This window comes from Podarcis filfolensis (genome assembly GCF_964270895.1).
Source record: "Podarcis filfolensis genome assembly, chromosome: 1".
In the NCBI taxonomy this organism is placed as follows: Eukaryota; Metazoa; Chordata; class Lepidosauria; order Squamata; family Lacertidae; genus Podarcis; species Podarcis filfolensis.
Window position 1 is genome coordinate 104,685,225 of NC_139604.1, and position 14,338 is coordinate 104,699,562.

Below are 14,338 nucleotides of genomic sequence, written 5' to 3' on the forward strand. Positions count from 1 at the left end.
CTCATCTTCCCGCGACGCCCGGTTGCCGTAGCAACGGGCCGCCGCGAGGGAAAACACCGGCGTGGCTTCTAGGGGGAAACATGAAGGGGAAAGGGAAGGCGAAAGCGGCGAAAGGAGGGAAGTAGGTAGCCAGGGAGACGGGGACGGGCGGGCGGGATGGCGCTGGGACCCACCTCTCCGGGCAAATCTGGCGGGTGGGAGCGAGAGTCGCCCGGACCCCCTTGACCCTCCTTTGGCGCGGTGTCGCTCGCTTCCCTCAGGGGGAAGAAGGGCGGCCCCGGCGGCAGCGGCAAGAAGGTTGACGTGAAGGCCCTGAAGGAGGAGTCGGAGGCCGACAGGGCTAAAGCTGCGGCGTCGCTATGGGAGGCCAGGCTGGAGGTGACCGAGCTCTCCCGCAAGGAGTACCGCGCCGCCGCCCGCCGCCTCGCGCAGAACAACGAGGAGCTGGAGCGGCAGCAGCGGCGGCTGGAGAGGGACACGGTGGACGTGATGGGCTACCTCAAGAGGCAGGACATGGAGAAGGAAGATCTGGTAGGTGTGGAACAGCAGGCGAACTTCCTCCTCCTTTTGCAGAGTTGCTACCCCTTAACGCTGAAGGCTACGATCTTTGCAGCCTGTCGAGCTAATTCAGAATAATCTGTCTAGCTCCACGGTTTTAATACACAGATATATATGCAGTGCTCTCTTTTTCTAAAAACTTGGTTAGGGGTACTCTCATTTTCCTACTCATATTGAAATACTGCCCTCAATGAGGCCAAACTTAGATGTACAAAATGTTTAGGGGTATGCATCCCCCTGCGTCCTCCCAGAAAAAAGCACTGTATACGTGTGTGTGTGTGTGTGTACACACAAAAAAACCCACAACCAAAATAAAAATAAAAATGAAGGAACTGATTGCTGTTATATTCATTAGGCAATCTTAAAACTGGTGTGGGAAACTTTTAACCCTCCAGATGTTGCCTTTTTAGCCCTAGCAAGAGTGGCCAAAGGCTGGGACGCAGCTCTTCAGGAACATCTGGAGTGCCAAAGGTTCCCCACACCTGTCATATGGCATGTACTTTCAGAATGGAGACGTGACATAGAATTTCAGAGCAATCACCACTGCTACGCTTTTTAAGGGGGAAAACCTAGATGAGGAGGAAAGTGTTTCTCCTCAACACTGTTTAGATTTTCTTTCTTTGCAACAGATAGCATTTGCCAAAACTATTATCCTTTCGTTTTCCATTGGTCTTCAAAATCAATAGTACAAAAGTACTAATATGGAGTGTCATTCAGTATGTATAGTTTGGCTTTCCTTTACAATTTAACAGCCTACTTATTCAGCCCACTGACTGTAAGACTTTCACAGCAAATACCCTATCTACTGTAGCACTTTTGCAAATAAAGATATGGAGAAAGTATGAAATAATCACCCTCATATAACTAACATGCTTAAATCTAATTAATGTGTGGAGGGACCAAAACTATAAAGCTGTCCTGTCAGGCTTAGCTAGGTCACACACCCTCACCTTGGGAAAGCTCTTTGTTCTTCCATTCCACCATGTGAGCCCTGAACTGGATTTTTCCAATCCATAAAATGATTGATTTTTTCCCTCATTTTCTTTTTTTAATATGTAGATTGAGAAGCTAAAGCTGCAGTTGATTGAGGTGAAGCAAAAAGCCAAAGAAGAGAACGATGAACTGGTGAATAGACATGTCTTTTGATTCTGTTAATACAATGACACACTGAAAACCAGACTAAGCACATTTTGGGTTGTACCTGACAATAGATAAGTTGCACAAGACTGTTTTACAGTAAATATATTTAATCTTCTAACATCTAGTGGTTCAACTCTTTAAGTCATGACTAAGTCTTTAACTAGGGCTGTCATATGTTCAGGCTCTGAAAATGGCATCCGGGTGGATTTTGCCGAAGCGTCAAAATGTCTGGGAAAACCTGGACGTATGGCAAGTAGAGCTTTCTTTTAAAAAAATAAATGCTTTAAAAATCATTTTAAAAGTCTAAAAACATAATTGGGGTGCATGTGTGTTCTTAACAATTTTGTCCCCCCTCTCCTCCCCTCCCCCCAAGAAGAAAAAAACTCAACAACATTGTCCGGATTTTCACTTTTGGGAATATGGCAATCCTACCTTAACTGTTTTTGGGGGGCAGGATTTGCCAGAAAAAAATTGGAAAACTAAGTCCAAAGTATGTTAATACTCAACCTCATGGCAACACACCCTTACCTGGGATTAAGTTCCATTCAACTCAATGACTTATTTCTAAATAAGCATGCCTAGAGTCAGAGATGGAGTTCTCATCAACATTTGGCTTATGCAACTGGAGGTAGAACTGACTTGGAATTGTTATACTATTATTTGGTTCTAAAAGGTCATCATTTAAAGCTTCATTTTGTTAAGTTATTTTAGTTTTTTATTGGTAGCTCTTCCCTAGTGATGCTCTTTAATGTGAATTATTTTTAAACATGCTACACATCAAGCTGATCCTAATGCAGTATGCTCATTTTTCTCTGTTTCCTCCCATGGTAATCAGTGGGACAATCAGAATTTAAGCCAGTTTGTGTCCTCACATAGATTTCCTCCATGTTCATGGATATGAGTGTGCAATTACAAACACTGATAGTATGCTTCTCTTCCATGCCCTACCCTTTTCTCTGCCACTCTACCTCTGGGATTTTGCTGGTGTAATTTTTCATCTGATGGGGTCTTTCATCAGTGTAACAACAGGGTTCTGGCAGTGGATAACTTGTTCTGCCTCTGTAGGTTCAATTCCACCAGTGGAAAAGGAGTTCTTCCACTTCCAAAGGCCATTTGGCCAGCAGATACCTAGGGTAGGATTGCACCATTAGTTTTCTTTTTTTTTTATCTTGCTAAAAGTTTCTAATTTGCAGGTACAATATTACACCAAACAGTTGGAGGAGATGGAGGAAAAATTCAACAAGAAGGCCAAAGAAATTGGCCTAATTCAAGTTGAGCTGAAAATGATAATGGATTTTCGCAAAAAGAAAGCTCTTTTGGAAAAACAACTTGAAGATGTAAGTTTATTAGCATCTATTCTGCTAAGCGTTAGAAGTGCATTGGGTGATCTCTAGACTGCCATGCTAAAGTGCAGCTGTGCTGGACTGCCAAAGTGTAATTTGGAAAAATGAAATGAAGTTTTGAGAGACAGGCTCAGAAGTTACTAGAATGAGACAGAAAGTTTTTTCATTGGATTTTTGTAAGAAAATCAAGTGTTTACATTTGCAGTTTGATGACCTTTTAGCAATTTATTAAGCTTATCATATATAATGTGATGTGCACTTCAACTGAGATATTTTCAAGATTTGTGTGTAGCAGATTTTGGATTATATACTATGACAAAGATTAAAAGCTATGTCAAAATGTGAGAAGGTATGCAAGGCCTGTGCTATCAGCATTGCTCACAAAGTAAGTGTTACCTGCAGTGCTTTTTTCACGGTGTACTTTGAAGGGGAAGCGGTACTGGCACCTCTTTTGTTGTTGTTAAAAGGTGTACTTATTGTAACAACTTCACAGTGAGTACTGGCAACTATTTTTCTAGAAAAAAGCATTGGTTACCTGATATGCAAACTTGCAAAAATGTGAAAAAGTGAGCTGGTACATTTTCAGGTAACAGATAGTGAAAGCACTGTGAGTTTCAAGGCATGCAATACGGACATATAAGAAAAATGTGTGGCATATTGTGAGATACCGCTCTAGAGAGTTTTGTTTAAATTGTCATTTAGATGGTTAAAATAATAATTAAATATTTCTTAAAATCCTAGCTCAATGAAATTATGGAAATCACAGAAAAAGAACATCAGGAAACAATCTGCATGTTGGAGAAAAAGTTCCTTGAAGAAAAGGTATAGTGTTTGGGCAGTAGTACGGTGCATATGTTGTTTCAGCATGCACAGTCCTTGCGATAATGCACAGGATGTCTGCTTCAATCCACCAGTTCAAACAGCTTTGAGGCAGCAATATGGGGCTTGCAGTCTATGCATGGACAACTTTTTGAACCACCTAGATATGTATGGAATGAAGAAATATGAAGTACTGTACTGATCCAGATTCCAGATTTGCAATATTTTGCCTGTTCTGTATATTCCCCCAACCTGAAATAATAAATAAGGAAATAGGTACAGATTTTAAGGAAAAGTTATGGATCTCTGCCATTCTGCCTCTGTCTGTTTTGAACCTCAACTTTCACAGTGCAACCTTTTGTCATTTTCTATAACACAGAAGTGGCGAACACTTCCTTCACATACTTTTGAAATGTGAATGCTGCTTTATGCCTGGTTTTCATTGCAAAATATCTGTTTATGCTTCTTTCAGCAACGACTTGAAAGAGAAGCAGAGAAGAAGATTTATATGCTAGCAGAAAGGGCTCACCATGAAGCCATCATGTAAGACTTACTTGATTTCTCTGTTCTTTAACCATTGTGAAGGTACTAAAGTATGGTAATTCCTAGGATATCCACATGGGTGCTTTGTTTCTGATAAGTAAATATGATGCTGGACCCAAAGCAGCCTTAACACACCCATGAATGCTGTCTCCATCTGTTTGTTTTGTATCTACAGCTTGTGCACTGTGACGTATTGTGATTAATACAGGAAATTTGTGATTCCAACTGCTGAATAGTCTTTACATTTATTCAGGCAGTTGGATGCTGCTGGAAAAGCTGTTTTTTCAGAGAATGTTCGTCTTCATGAGGCTCTTGGATACCACATGAAGGAAACAGAAGAGTTACAAAAAGCCAAGCAAAAATTGGAGGAGAAAAATGCTTTTCTCTTGCAGGAGAAGGTTAAGTTTATGACTTCTTACCTTTTTCATTCTCCTATACATAAGATCCCTTGAAATTCTATTTGTGCAGGTTCATGAGAGCTAGCACCTCTCCATATCTATGCCAAAATCACTTAACATTTGGTGGTATATTGGGAAGCTAAAGCTCCTGTTCTGTTCTGTAATGAAAAGGCTTCTAACACCAATTCACATGTTACTTGCATGTAGGGCACTCATATTGAAACAGGGGCAGGGCTGATGACTTGTTCCCAGGCTAGTCTTTATCTAGCCTTTATCTGCATTTAAAGGAATGCAAACATGGGAGCAGCTGCTGTTACACCTACATGTGGCACCTAGATGTCAATAGTACATCTGGTTGTGTAAGTGTCCTGATCACGTGGATCCTTGTATTTGAACAGCAGCTTGTGCATATGGAATCATTTTCAGATACCATTCAACATGTGGACATTGGTTATGCAGCCTGGGGATGTAATTTCAGGGGTGGGGTCACGTTGTGGGCCTTGAGCATGCAAATGCCTTACACACCGGTAATGCATGAATAGGTGTCCACTGAAGACCATGTTCTATATTTTCTCCTTTGGTATTTTGAGATTTTGGGATATATTCAGTGGGTGGGATTTACCTAAGCAGCTCAACCCACTTGCGATTGGGCTCCCTCTTCCCAACCATCCCAAATTGGCTCTGAGCTGGCAGACAGGAGAACCCCAGAACAGTGCATGGGGGAGGCAGGATCGTTCCATCTGGCAGGCTGCTGCTTGTGCAGACTGAACGATAGAAGAAGCACAGCATTGAATTCCACCCATTATTTATTATTATGGTCATATATCAGAGCCAGAATAGTTTTAACATTAGTCCAAATCCCATCACTATTGTGAAAGTTCTAGATTTAAACATAAATTAGTCATTCCAATTGAACATTGTCCGTTTCAACTACCTGTGGCTAACCTGAAACCTATAGTAGTTTTGCTCCAAAATGCAAATATGCACTAGTTTTGCATATTAACTAGAAGAGAAAGCTTATGTTAAGTTTGTTTTTATCAGATTGAGCATGGGTTGAAGGGAGAGAATCTGTGTGCAAGCTGCTCAGCAGTGGACTCTTTAATCTGCCTATCTGAGATTGGTGAATGTTGCAAGCAGGACAAATTTTAATCTAGTCTGTGATCCATTGAAGTTTTCAATTTTGTTTATAACCGTTTCAAGAATTTTAATTGTTTGAAAGCTTTGATAATCAAAAGACAGCTTTCAAACAGTATTACCTTGCAAGTAATTTTATTTATTTATTTTTAAAGGAAACCAATGAATTGTTAGTTCACGAAAAGATACGGCAAATTACTCAGCAGAAAGCCCTGATCCAGGACCTGCAAAACAAGGTGAAAAAACTGGAAGAAGCTGTTTATCATATGACCCGAGAATTTAAAACTGAAGTTGAAAGTACCCAACAGAAGGCTTTGATGCAGAACCAGGCAGGCCAGACAGAAATTGCAAAGCTGCAGCAGTTGCTGGAAATGAAGGAACGAGAGATGAGCAGAGTGAAGAAACTGGCCAGAAATATCCTGGACCAAAGGACTGAGGTGGAGAAGTTCTTCTTAGATGCTCTGGAGCAGGTGAAACAGGAGATCATAACCAGCAGAAAGTGCTACAAGCAGGTGGCTCAAGATGCATATCAGAGAAAAATGATGGCAGCATATGCAGGGAAAGATGAATACCCTAAAATCAGAACCTTTAACAACAATGAGCACAGCACAAATAGTGTACAAATGGACCTTCTGGAAGCAGAGAAATGGTACATGTGGTAGAACTGTAGAAGTTTTATTTCTGGTGGCCCTGGCTGCCAGGAACAGAAAGTGTGTAAAAATCCCTGCGAAATAGCACACCTCAATTTAGACTGTCTTAGGATAGGGCTGGGATAGGGATCCCTTTTTAGCCTGAGACACATTTCTTTCTTGGCAACCTTCTGGGCCCACATGCCAGTAGTAAGTGGAGCCAAAGGTAAAGTGGGTGGAGTGACAAATGAAAATTTTACTTTTGTACAATAAGCTAGTTTCTTCACACACCCTCTCTATCCTGTATTCTGGCAAGCGAAATGCACTGTCAGAATTTAAGGGCACATTCCATCCTGGCCAAAATACCCAAGGAGAGGCATTGCCTGGAGAGAAACCTGGAAGCCAGATAGAGAAGCTTACTGCAGCACAAGAGTAAGGAGATAGAGCCATATAATTGTAGAGTTGAAAGGGATCTAAAGGGTCATCTAATCTAACCCTCGGTAATGCTGGAAACACAACTAAGAAATCCCTGACAGGTAGTTATCTTATCCCTGTTTAAAAGTCTCCAGTGAAGGAGAGTCCATCACCTTCTCAAGTAGTCAATTCTATTGTCAAAACAGCTCTTAATGTCATGATCCTAAAACTCTCTTGTGATTAGGCACCACTGGTTCAGACCACATAAGCAGATATGTGAAGTTAGGACTTCTTTCTCCAGTGTGTATCACTTTACCTGGTGCTTAAATTGCATATGCCATTTTAATGTCTGTTCACCCAGTTTAGGAAGAACCTATTAGAGTTCCTCACAATCCCTTTGTCCTGTTTGTTTTTGCCGACCTGAACTATTGGATGTCACCCCAACTCCAAATCACGATGAATAAGTTTAAAAAGCACTGCTTCCAATACAGATCCCTGAAGGACTCTGCTTCTTCCATCTCTCCATTTGAAGAACTATCCATTTATTCCTCTTCTCTGCTTCCTGTTTCCCCCCCAGCAGTTACTGATCTGTAAGAGGACCTGTCCTCTTATCCCATGACTGTTAAGCTTACCCAAATCTTTGACGAGGTACTTTATCAAAAGCTTTTTGAAAGTCCAAGCACACTGTGTCTACTGGATCACCCCTATTCACATGCTTCTAGATGCTCTCAAAGAGCTCTGAATCTTCTTGAGCAAGGCTTGTTCTTCTGTATACTATAATGTTATTTTTAATACCTTTTCCACCAGTTTTCCTGGAACAGATGTTCAGCTAACCTGCCTGTAATTTCCTGGATCCCTTCTTAAACATTGGTGTTACATTGACCACTTTCCAGTCCTCAAACACAGATACAGTACCAGTCTTAAGGACAAACTACATATTTTTGTTACAAGATCAGCAATTTGAGGTCTTTAAGAACTCTTAGTCGGATGCCATCTGGATCAGGTGATCATTTTTATTTTGTCCATAATACCTTTGTCTCTTGTCACCACTATTTGCCTTAGTCCCTCAGAGTCCTTTCCTGAGAAAGTTAGTTCAGGTGCAAGTGCTTGCCTTACATCTTGCGCAGCAAAAGCTTTTCTGTGATTTCCCTTTCTTCCATCTGCACACTTTGACACCCTTGAAGTCTAAAGGTCCAGCTGTTCCCTAGCTAGCTTCTACTTTTAATTTACATACTTTTTATTGTTAGCTGTAAATGCATTTTTAAATTTATTTATTTATTTTGGGACATTCCTTGCCATCTGCTTGCTTTTTTTTTTGGCTGAAGTTTGTTTTCCTTTTTTTCTCATTTGGCCCATTTCCCCCCTGAAATATTCCTTCTTGGATCTAATAGCTTCCTTGAAGTTGCTCCTTAATTGCAGTGGCATCATCTTGCCTAAGAATCATAGAATTGTGGAGTTGGAAGGCATCCCGAGGATCATCTAGTCCCAGCCCCCTGCAGTGCTGAAATCTCAACACATGGTCCCCCATCTACAGTGGTACCTCAGGTTACATACGCTTCAGGTTACAGACTCCCCTAACTCAGAAATAGTGCTTCAGGTTAAGAACTTTGCTTCAGGATGAGAACAGAAATCGTGCTCTGGTGGCGCGGCGGCAGCAGGAGGCCCCATTGGCTAAAGTGGTGCTTCAGGTTAAGAACAGTTTCAGTTTAAGTATGGACCTCCCGAATGAATTAAGTACTTAACCCCAGGTACCACTGTAATTTGAAACCATACAGGACTTTCCTTCATTTTGCAAACGTGCTAGCAGTTTTATGGTTGCACCTCCAGGAGAACTTTGGTGGTGTCTTTCCTGATCTAAGCTGCTATTATTGAGGTTTTGGATGATCCTAAAACATTCTGGGAAGATTTGACTTTCCTGACTTTCCCTTTCAGATTTCTTTTTACCAGTCCCCTAATTTTTTAGAAGCTTCTTTTTGAAGTCAAATGTGATGCGTTGGACTTTGGCAATTGTTCATTTGCACATATATTGGATTCATTAGCGGCACAATGACTGTTCCCAATTACACCAGTTCTTGGATGCCCCTTAAGATTAAGTCCAGGGTCACTTCCTCCTCCTTCAGTTCAGTGACCAACTGATCTAGGACACAGTCATTTAGGGTATATATTTGTAGATTTATGCTCGTAAGGTACTGATTTCTTGATTTTATATTTTTTTCTGTAGGACAAATATTCAGAAAGGAAAACTGGACATTTCTGATTTGACCTGGGAGCAGAAGGAGAGTGTGCTGAGGCTACTCTTTGCAAAAATGAATGGCCTTAAACAACGGTAAAGTCCAGTCTGTTACAGTGAGCAAGGGCTATAGAATCCTTAGGGCTCACCCACTTGGTAGCTTCCCATTTCTCAGTTCAGCACTTGTTCGCCAAACGGAAACCCTTGAGAAACGGTCCACAAAAAGAATCATGCTCAAAGTGGCTTATAACAAAAGTCAACATCAAAGGAACAATTTCATAACAACATAATAAAACAACATAATAGCAAAATATAACAAATGAAAAACACAACATTTCAGTACTAATATAATAAGATGGCATTAACAAAGAATTTGCAATGGCAAAAAATAACAAGAGAGCTTGATAGTTTCTGCTTGGTCCTAGAAACATCCCTTTCATGTGATCGCTCATAGTTCCTTTCCTGCAGCAACTTGCAGGGCTTCTGAAGGGTAGTTAGAAACACTCCTCTGGTGGTGTTGGGGGAGGAAATGTTGAAACTGGAACTTTCATTAGCTAAACCAGTTTTTTTGGAAGGAGAGGTTTGCAGAAAGTAAATACCATATTTTGCTTTTGATTGGATTAGAATCACTAGGCCTGAGAATGAGAAATTCTAGCTGCCCTGCTTTCCTAGCATACTCAGGACAAAAAAGAGATGTTAACTCCTGCAAGCGGAAGATGGAAGCTTCTGCAAGTCCTGCCTCCACTGCTGAAAAGGATGAATGCTACTGGATGTCATCCTCTGTATTAGAGCAAAAATGCAACTAGGAAAGAGTAGCTTGGAAAAATATTTCTGTGTTCCTTTTTCTTGTACAGGTCCTAACTAGCTAATGGGGGAAATGGGTATCCAGATTTTATTAAGAAGTACTAAAATTTAAAATGGCAGAATTATGAAGTATTTTCTCTAGTTTTGAAAATTTAAGCAGTGATCCGAATCCCACTTATCTGGCAATAAGTAGCAGTGAGCTCCATTGAATTCAGTGGGACCAACTTCTGAGTAGACATGGTTAGGCTCACAGCCTTAGTTACTAGCGCATTCTGACACATAGTATTGAAATAAAGTGCAAACTAACTTACTATTCAGGAGGAGAAAATGGAACAGAAGTTCAGGTGTGTAGATTCATTGCAGAGTCAATGATTTCCCCAAAGTTTTGCAGGGTCACAGAATAGCATTGACTCTGGGAGTTCTGGGCAGAGGAGAGACAAAATGCTTGATAACAGATCAGCAGTGTCTGCTTTCTTTTCATCCAACTCTCATCACAAGGAAAATGACAGAAATGGGAACTGAATGATTTTTGCTGTCATTTCTGTTTTATAGGAAATACGGTCAAGCTTTGGTTCCCATAACTCCAGACACAATAAATTTAGCAGAACCAAAGAACGCTGGGTAAGAGAATTTGCATTTATCTAGTGACTTAGTAGTTCTTTTTGTAGCACTGTCCCACTTTCCGGAAAGGGCAATGGTAGCTAGTACTTGCATGGGCGATTCCCATGTTACCCTGCCAGCATGGGAAGATCTATGCTGCCGGTGTCATGTAAGACAGACTAGGTCCAACCGAAAGCCACAGAAAATAAGGTAGGAGATCGAATGCTTGTATTACTACATCTTCACTTTCTATCCTTTTGGATATATGTGATGGAATTAGCATTATCTTTTCCAGCATGTTGTAGCTAGTTGTTCTGCATGTCTGACTCCTTCATTGAGTTTGATATCAACAGACACAAGACAACACTCTTCCAGCAATTTACACAGTGAAAGAAAGGTAGATATGGAAGGTGGCCACAAAGGAAGAAAAAAGCAGGGTTGCTGAGAGATGGAGATGTAGACTCTAGAGAAAAAAGAGACAGAGGTCCAGTAGGATGCAGAGAGACCTGTGGAGGAGGGAGGGAGGGTAACAGATGGGGATGCAGAGGAAATGGGAGTATAGAAAGAAACGGACATGACTCTGTCTTGAGAGAAGATAGAATGATATGAGGTGGAAATAGGAAAGGAGGGTAAAAGACTATAAACAAGGGAAATAATAAGAAATGCTTTCCCCCCATTGAACAGAATACCATTTATAATAAAAATGCAGACTGTCTTTAGAATGCGGCAGCTAGACTGGTGACTGGGAGTGGCTGCCGAGACCACATAACACCAGTCTTGAAAGACCTCCATTGGCTCCCAGTACATTTCCGAGCACAGTTGGTTGTTGGAGTGTTGGTGCTGACCTTTAAAGTCCTATAGTGTTGGTGCTGACCTTTAAAGCCCTATACGGCCTCGGTCCAGTATACCTGAAGGAGCGTCTCCACCCCCATCGTTCTGCCCGGACACTGAGGTCCCGAGGGCCTTCTGGCGGTTCCCTTGCTGTGAGAAGCCAAGTTACAGAGAACCAGGCAGAGAGCCTTCTTGGTAGTGGCACCCGCCTTGTGGAGTGCCCTCCCACCAGATGTCAAAAACAACTACCAGACTTTTAGAAGACATCTGAAGGCAGCCCTGTTTAGGGAAGCTTTTAATGTTTGATCAACTATTGTATTTTAATATTTTGTTGGAAGCCGCCCAGAGTTGCTGGGGAAATCCAGCCAGATGGGCGGGGTATAAATAATAAATTATTATTATTATTATTATTATTATTATTATTATTATTATTATTATTACTATGGAGTCACGCAGCTCTATAAACATTTACAAAGAAAGAAAAACAGCTCAGGGCTACTTTATCCCCCACAGCTATGCTCTGTTCCAGAACATGGCATTTTAAAGGCACTGTATACACTCTTTTTTTCTCTTACACAGTGAGAAACACTTTTTCCCTTGCAGGGGAACTGGGTTTATTATCTGTTTTCAATCTGGCCTCCTTATCACCTCTTTGTTGACTTGCATGGGGTTTGGGGAAGTCCAGCAACTGATTTTCCTTCTACATGATGTTTGTGCAGCTATTAGGCTACCATTACTAGATCATGGCAAGTGCCACAACTTGGTCTTGATATTCTCGTCCCTTCAGAGAAAGGAGTTGGGGGGGGAGCAGCTAGAGGCAGGCTCCCAGACTTGGAAAGATAAAGTCTGGTTTGGTTTGGAAATGGGGGGTTGGACTGACCCTCCCATGCAGGCATGTTTGGACTTTCTGAGTCTGGTAATGGGCCGTCAGATGTTTGGAGCTGTGGGGGCTTTTAATTTTGGAGAGAATTTGAAACAGATGTTTAAATATCACATGGAGTTTAGTTTGGACTATGGAAATGGGGCTGATCTGCTGAAAAGGGTCAAAAATATTACTAAGCTGGAGTTCCCACGAGTGAAAGGAAAATATGAAGAAGAGCCGCGGAAGGGACATGGAAGAGACTTGAGGGCCTCGGATATAAGGATACCAGGTTAATGTGCTAGATTAATGGGACAAAAAGGACTGACAAAACCCGGGACCAGGAGGAAGGGACGCTGGATGAAGATTGGATTGTTTTACTTTTCTTTCTTTTATCATTAGGACTGTTTTAAAATAATTGATGAATGTTAGAAAAAATGTTGAAATGGAACTACTTGGTTCTAGTAAAAATGTTTAAAGAATTAGGTTAATGATATGGTTATGAGAAGTTGGTAAAAATAAGATTTAAGTTTTAAGTTTTAAGGTTTGCTATAAGACAAGATGAAAATAGATTAAGATAATGTAAGGACAAAATATTATGAACTATGGAAAGGATTTGCTGTGATAATTATTAACCAGGATACAAGAAAGGGAAGGAGGAGGAGGTCAAAGAAAGAAGGTAATAAAAGTTAGAAATTTGAGGGGGGGGAAAAAAAGCTAGAGGCAGGCTCCCCCTTCTGTGCCCCAAACAGCTGAACGTCCTAGCTGTTAAAGGACATTGAGGAGGACATGGACCATGGGAGCAACCCTGGAAAATCAGAGAATCCTCAATCTCAAGTTCCTGGGGGAAAGGGAACAGACACAATTAACCCCTAAATTTGCAAGGTTTGAGGAAATCTCCTTGTAACCCTCAACACAATGGGAACTCTTTGGAGTTCCAGCTAACAGCTGGCCTAAGGTAGACGGCTGCAAAATAGGTTGAAAATGGAGACAAGGGCACAGTGCCTCCAATGTGCATGGCTGAGGACATTACCCACAGGAGGACATCCTTAGTATGGGCCAGGACCTTTGTTGTCAACTATCTAGGACATGGGTAGGCAAACTAAGGCCTGGGAGCTGGATCCAGCCCAATCGCCTTCTAAATCCGGCCCGTGGACGGTCTAGGAATCAGCGTGTTTTTACATGAGTAGAATGTGTGCTTTTATTTAAAATGCATCTCTGGGTTATTTCTGGGGCATAGGAATTCGTTCATTATTATTTTTTTCAAAATATAGTCCGGCCCCCCACAAGGTCTGAGGGACAGTGGACCGGCCCCCTGCTGAAAAAGTTTCAGTGAAAAAGGATCACCCCCACAAAGATCTAAACACAGCAGAACAGTTTTCTGTGCAGGAGAGACAGTTCTATTAGGGGAAACGTTCCTAAAAGTGTGGGTGTGTTTGGGCCTATAGCCTCAATGTGAAAAGGGGTTAAATTTGCTGCTGAAATCTTGAGTACAATTGAGATGGAAAGTGTAATACACTGAGGGCAATTGTTAGGCTTATCTGGATGAATGTATGTGCTAATGCTGATCTTTTCTTACTGTCTTTCCATTACAGCACTGATGATACAATTCCTGTCTATGCTTTCATCACTCAGCAGGCACCACTATCGGAGTCACCTCGTAAAGGATCATCCCTTCCAGATATTCAGGTTATACCACCACAATCCAACTAAGATGGGTGCTAATCAAGAAAAATATATAATGAAAGCCACCTTTCTTCATGGGCTCCAGGTCTATCAGGCAAATAATGCTGTAGTGATGAAAATCAAATGTTTTCTATACATTTCAATTTACTACTTCAATTATTCTTTCAAGGCAACTTGACTTTCTTTTTTAAAAAATTCACTAATGCTTTCTTGCAAGATGGAATCCTATTTCTTGGTAACATTTGTTTCATTGTAAAGTGTTTGTATTGTATAACTGTATTCTGAAATAAAAAATGAGGGCATTTCATTCAAAGCCCTTTTTGATAAGGTGAAACGTTCTGATTTTTGCA

At 41.2% G+C, this 14,338-nt stretch overlaps 1 protein-coding gene across 1 annotated transcript; it reads left to right on the top strand.

Moving 5' to 3' along the window:
- Positions 1-5: 5 nt before the first annotated feature.
- BBOF1 (basal body orientation factor 1) lies at positions 6-14,322 on the top strand. The gene is made up of 11 exons (XM_083615453.1): positions 6-121; positions 261-531; positions 1,618-1,683; positions 2,892-3,035; positions 3,783-3,863; positions 4,333-4,403; positions 4,657-4,801; positions 6,091-6,584; positions 9,200-9,304; positions 10,565-10,633; positions 13,898-14,322. The coding sequence occupies exons 1-11, from the start codon at positions 81-83 to the stop codon at positions 14,013-14,015; spliced, it is 1,605 nt and encodes a 534-aa protein (XP_083471579.1). The 5' UTR covers positions 6-80; the 3' UTR covers positions 14,016-14,322.
- Positions 14,323-14,338: the final 16 nt, after the last annotated feature.